General features: G+C 68.5%; 2 protein-coding genes across 2 annotated transcripts in view; one reads left to right on the forward strand and one right to left on the reverse strand.

Moving 5' to 3' along the window:
- Positions 1–59: 59 nt before the first annotated feature.
- DES (desmin) lies at positions 60–3,394 on the reverse strand. The gene is made up of 9 exons (XM_085311037.1): positions 3,387–3,394; positions 3,122–3,182; positions 2,732–2,827; positions 2,484–2,645; positions 2,249–2,374; positions 1,015–1,235; positions 801–850; positions 342–424; positions 60–101 (listed from the first exon to the last, which is right to left on the reverse strand). Exons 1-9 carry the CDS (start codon positions 3,392–3,394, stop codon positions 60–62), a joined length of 849 nt encoding a protein of 282 aa, XP_085167163.1.
- Positions 3,393–5,696, forward strand: part of DNPEP (aspartyl aminopeptidase) — a 15,859-nt gene continuing 13,555 nt past the window's right edge. Inside the window, exons 1-3 of the mRNA XM_085311038.1 lie at positions 3,393–3,470; positions 5,159–5,470; positions 5,562–5,639. Coding sequence (XP_085167164.1) covers positions 3,393–3,470; positions 5,159–5,470; positions 5,562–5,639 — 468 coding nt within the window. The remainder of the gene's footprint in view (positions 3,471–5,158; positions 5,471–5,561; positions 5,640–5,696) is intronic.

Genomic DNA, 5,696 nt, shown 5'->3' on the forward strand with positions numbered 1-5,696 from the left:
CGGCGCCGGGCGGCGGCGGTGCGGAGGCGGGGGTGGAAGATGTCGGTGGGCAGCGTCCTTTACAGCACTTCATGCTGCTGCTGGGTCGCCTCGCTCACCACCTGCGGGGAGAGACGCGCCGTGAGATGCAGATCCCTGCCTCGAGCCCTGCCTGGCACCGAGGAGCCAGCGCCGCAGCATGCGGGGCCAGGGCCTTCCCGCTCTTCACATGGYGGCAGGCGCCAGGAACACGCAGCCCGAGGGCTAGCAGATCCCCCACATCAATGGGAGCTTGCCCCAAGAGCCCCCCCGGCCTTGTGTCCCATGGGCTCCTTGGCCCCAGGGCACTGCCCCATGCTTACCTCCCCATCGCGGGTTTCAATGGTTTTGATCATCACGGTCTTCTTGGTGTGCACTTCCGAGCCACGCTGCTCTGGGCTGGTCTCTGCAGCAGGGGGACACAGGGGATGTGGCCAGGCGTGGCGACAGCCAGGGGACGTGGCCAGTGGGGAGATGCCCGGCACATGGGCRGTCCCCAAGTGTCCATGCTGTGGCCATGGTCTTCAGGAGGCCCAGGGTTGCCCCCACCCTGAGCACAGTTTGTGGCAGGCACCCAACAGAGTGTCCCCACCCATCGGCTCAGCGTGGCACACATAGGACCCTGCAGGCTAGGGAGTGTAGGGGGGACTCCCCCTGGCTGCCAGCCCAGCTGTGTCCCTCCAGGAGGGGGATTTGCCCCACAGTCCTCCTCCATGCTAGGGACCCCCAGGGACTTGGACCAGGCCCCACACAAGGGTCCCCCTCCTCACCCCAGCACTCACCTCGGAAATTAAGGGCAGAAGCGAAGGTCTGGTGCATGGGGATGCTGATCCTGCATGGGGACAGAAGGGAGAGCTCAGGGCCAGCCCATGTAGCCAGCCCCAGCCCRTGCAGCCACGGGAGCAGGACCGGCCTTGCAGGCTGGGCATGGGGTGGCAGCCCCCCAAAACAGCTGGCCCTGCTAGTTCCCCCTCTTCCCCCCACCCCACYGCTCACCGGTTTTCCTCGCCCTCCAGCAGCTTGCGGTATGTGGCGATCTCAACGTCCAGAGCCATCTTGACATTGAGCAGGTCCTGGTACTCCCGCAGGTGCCGGGCCATCTCGTCCTTGAGGTGCCGGATCTCCTCCTCCAGCCGCGCAATGGTGTCCTGGTAGCCGCTGGCCTCCCCGGCGAAACGCTCCTCCATCTCCCGCATCTGGCGCATCAGCGAGTCGTTCTGCAAGGACAGCGGGGCTCRGCACTGGGGGCAGGGGGAATGGAGGGACCAGGGGCACCTGGGGGCGGTGGGCCCAGTGCTGAGCGCCTGGGGCCGAGCCAGGAACAGGGGCAGAGTGGATGCAGGAGGATGCAAGGGGAAAGCTGGGCTCAGCGCTGGGAGCCCTGGCAGGTCCTGGGGCAAAGCTGTGTCCGGGTCTGGGGCTACAGGGGCATCCAGAAAGAGTGCAGCTCAGCCCTGCTGGGGGCAGGGGCAAAAGGGGTGGCACAGGGGCTGGGTGCGTGACCTGGGCACACTCGCCCCCCAGCAACGAGGCTCCTGGGGGCAGGCAAGATCCAGCTGCGGTGGGGTAGTGATGGGGGGCTGTGACCCAGAGCTAGGTAGCAGGCTGCTGCGGGGAGTCTGGGGGCTCCCTGGGCAGGCGCCATATCCCATGGGCGCAAGGGGAGGGAGAGGTCCCAGCGCCATCCTTCCAGGATACCTCTCAGYCTGCAGAGGGCCCAAAAGCCCCCAGCAGAGCCCTGAAAAGCAAGGGGAGCCCAGCACCCCCGCAAGGCCAGCGCTACCCGGGTGGGAGGTGGGGACAGAGGTGGGAGCCCAGGACAGCTGCCGGCGGGACACTGCCACCTGCCAGCCCTGGCTCCCGTGACTGTGACAGTGCCAGAGCAGGGCTGTTGTKCCCTTGGCTGTTTGCAACCACCTTCCCACCCTGCAACCAGACACCCGGAGCCCTGCTCCCGCCTGCCCAGAGCCTCCCCAGCTTGGGCGCCTTCTGCAGTCTCTGTGCACTCACCCCCGAGCTCTGCCAAAACACGTCGTGGAGGCGCAGGCTGCGGCTGGGAGAGGCACAAGGCCCAGCTCTGCCCGGTGCAGATTCTGGGGACGAGTCCCCCACACTAACGGCTGCAGCAGCTTGGAAGAGCGCCCCACACCTCTCGCAGCCCCGAGCAGCCCCAGGGCAGCAGGCCCTCGCAGGGGAAGCCGAGGTTTTCACCACACCGCCCACGGCTCACCGTGCCCTTGAGGGCGTCGATCTCRCAGGTGTAGGACTGGATCTGGTGCCGGTACTCCAACATCTCCTGTTTTGCCTGCCGCAGTGCGTCGTTGTTCTTGTTGGCCGCCTGCGTCAGGTCAGACACCTGGGGAGACAGCAGGGTCAGCAGGTGCTGGRTGGGATGGCGGGGACCAGGCCATCCCCCCACGCCAGGGCCTGCCCCGGGCTCAGCCCGGACCCCACCACCTCCGCACCTTGGACTTGTACCATTCCTCAGCCTCAGCGATGTTCTTGGCAGCGATGTTCTCGTACTGGGCGCGGATGTCTCGCAGCGCAGCCGTCAGGTCCGGCTTGGAGATGTCCATCTCCACCTGGATGTGCTGCTCCTGCAGCTGTGCCTGCAGCTCCCGGATTTCCTGGAGAGCACAGGGTGCATCAGAGCACCTGCTCTGTCCCCRAGCCCCATCCGTGCCCAGGGAAAACCAGCCCACCTCGGACCTACCTCTTCGTGCACCTTCTTGAGGAAGGCAATCTCCTCCTGCAGGGACTCGATGCGTCTCTCCAGGTCGATGCGTGCCAGCGTGGCTGCGTCCACGTCCTGGGAAGACATGGAGAGCGATGGGGTTTCAGTGGGGCCGAACGCACCTGGGGGTGCGGGGGAGCGCAGGGGCCACGCTGGAGCTGGCAGAGCTGCCCACGTGACTGGCTGGCAGGGCAGAGCTGCAGCCCCTGGGGGACCGCTCGGCTGCTGGGGGCCAGGGGCTGCAAGGGCTGGGGGCCAGTGGCCATGCCCTGCTGCTGGGGATGGGGCAGCTGGGGTGGATGGAGATGGAGGGGGAGGCTGAGCACCCTGGGAGGCGGCCGGGCAGCGTCGGGGGGGACGGATACTCACGGCTCTGAAGGCAGCCAGGTTGTTCTCAGCCTCCTCCTTCAGCTGGATCTCCTCTTGCAGCCTGGGGGCAGAGAAGGGGCATCAGGGGGGCCCCAGCGGAGCCCTGCCCCCTCGCAGCAGCGTCCCTGCTCGCCGTCCCACGCCCCGCGGGGCCTGGTGGGAGCACAGCAGCCCGTCCGGTGTTCCCGGCGGGCGGGGGAGGGCTGGCGGGGGGCCAGGGGCTCTTCCTCCCCTTCCCTATTATAGTCAAGGCTGCAGAGAGCACAAAGGCATGAGGTCGGCACGGTGCCGCGCTCGCTGCCCCGGCCCTTATAGGGGAGCGTGGCCGGCAGCCGGGGACGGGGCGCATGTCCCAGCACGGGGGGCCGGGGGGGCCGAGGGATGGCTGCGGGCAGGGAGATGGGGTGATCCCAGCCGAGCCATCCTGGGGACAGCAGGAGCAAGGACACCCGGCTCGGATAGCGCAGGGACCCATGGCGGGGCGGGCACAGGGACCTCAGCTGTGCTGGGGGACTGGGGGCAGAGCTGGGGTATGGAGGGACCACTGGGATGCCGTGTGGGGCTGTGACCCTGGGCCAGGGGGTGGGCAGCCGGGGAGGCGGCAGCGAGCAGCCCGGCTGCGTCGTGGGAGGGTCAGGGTGCAGGCGGCCCAAGCGGAGGGAGGTGCCTGGGGCGGTGTTGGCACAGCGGGGCCGCCGGGAACCTGGCACCGGCTTGTGCCTGCCCTGCTCCTCCCTGACGTTCAGGGGTGGTCAGCCCCCAGCCCCGCTGGCGGGCTCCCCGGGGCCACGCTGGGGCCAGCACCAGGGGCTCTGCCCCACTGCAGCCCCTGGGCATGTGGGGCAGGGGCTGGTGCCCTGGGAGGGAGGCAGCAGGTCGTGTCACCCTCGGGAGAGGGGGACGCCAGCCTCCTCTGTTGCTGTGCCCCTCTGCCCGGCTGCAGAGGGAAGGAGCAGATCAGCGTCGGAGCTGCTGCGGGAGCGAGCGGCTGCCCCAGAGCACCGGTGCCAGGGGCCCCCAGGCTGCCCGCCTCGAAGGGTACTCATCCCYGCCGTCCCTGGGGCTATGCCCCTTGGCCCTGGCCTCGCTCCCCGCCGCGTCCTTGGGGGGTCTTCACTGCTCCCAGGGCACCGCGGGCACCGCGGCAGGCTGAGCACCTCTGGCCTGCGGAAGCGTAGCCGCTTCCTCCCCCTCCTTCGCGTCCGGAGCCGGCGGAGAATCCTCCGCCCCCGCTTCCGCCTGCCCGCCTGGCTCCATCCAGCCGTCCATCAGGGCTCAGCTCGCCCACGGGCCGCACGGTCATCCCCAGTGCGCGCGGGCATGGGGGACTGCAGGGAGCTGCCTGCTGCGTGCAGCGCCGGGGCAGGGCTCCCCGCAGTCCCCCAGCGCTGTGTCCCCAGGCATCCCGGCCTTGCTGYGGCACCCAGGCAAGGGAGGATGCGGTGACACCCCTAGCTCTTGGGGCCCTGCTGCCTGYTGGGTGCTCCTTGGGCACTTCACGAGGGCTGGCATGGGCTGGCAGTGCCCGTTTGGAGCACCCTGCTGAGGTTTACAGGCCTGGGCACTTCTGTCACCCTGTCCCATGCTGCCAGGCCAGCTCCCCTCTCCTCCTGTCCCTGTGCCATTGGGGAGCACCAGCACTGTGTAGGTGGTCCTGCGTGCCCTCCTCCCCCCCCCCCAAGACTTGCAGTCATGGTGCCAGGATGCGGCACAGGCTGTGGCCCTGCAAAGTGCCCTGTGGATGGGTGCCTGGCATGCAGCCAGAGAGAGGTACCACGGTGTGCTCCCCTCCCCACGGTGATGGAGCAGGGGCAAGAGAGATGGAGCAGAGGGGCCCCATGACAGGCTCCGCGCTTTGGGAAGGAGAACAGGGTGCTGGGCCAGCACTAAGTACCCAAGGAGACCTGGTGCTCGCAGAGGGAGGGCTCTGCCCCTTTCCCCAGGGACTGGGCCATGGTGCAGAGGCATGGGGAGGGATGCTGGGGTGGCCCGCAGCACGCACAGGGGTGGCCCTCACCTTTGCTTGAGCTTCTGCAGGTCGTCAAGCAGGTTGTCACGCTCGACCTCGACGCGAGCCCGCTGGCTGGTGAGCACGTCCACCTGGCGCCGGAGCTCCCGCAGCTCCTCCTCATACATCTCGGCCACGCGGGTGGGCTCCTTGCCCCGCAGGCGGTTCACCTCGGCCACCATGAGGGCATTCTGCTGCTCCAGGAAGCGCACCTTCTCGATGTAGTTGGCGAAGCGGTCATTGAGCTCCTGCAGCTCGACCTTCTCGTTGGTGCGGGTCTGCAGGAACTCCTGGTTCATGGCATCGGCCAGGCTGAAGTCCAGCAGCTCCCCGGCGCCCTGGTAGGCGCTCTGGTAGGAGCGCAGAGGCGTCACGCGGGTGGTGTGGAAGCTGGACAGGCTGGGCATGGCCGAGGTGCGGGACACCTGGTAGACGCGGGAGGTGACGGAGCTGCCGCTGCCTTTGCCCCCGAAGGAGGCACGGGAGAAGACCGGGGAGGCGCCGCCGAAGGTGCGGCGGTAGGAAGAGACCCGCTGGCTGGAGGAGTAGGACTGGCTCATGGTGGCG

The sequence above is a fragment of the Rhea americana genome, unplaced genomic scaffold, assembly GCF_003343005.1.
Source record: "Rhea americana isolate MKP2758 unplaced genomic scaffold, rheAme1 scaffold_33, whole genome shotgun sequence".
NCBI classification, from domain to species: Eukaryota; Metazoa; Chordata; class Aves; order Rheiformes; family Rheidae; genus Rhea; species Rhea americana.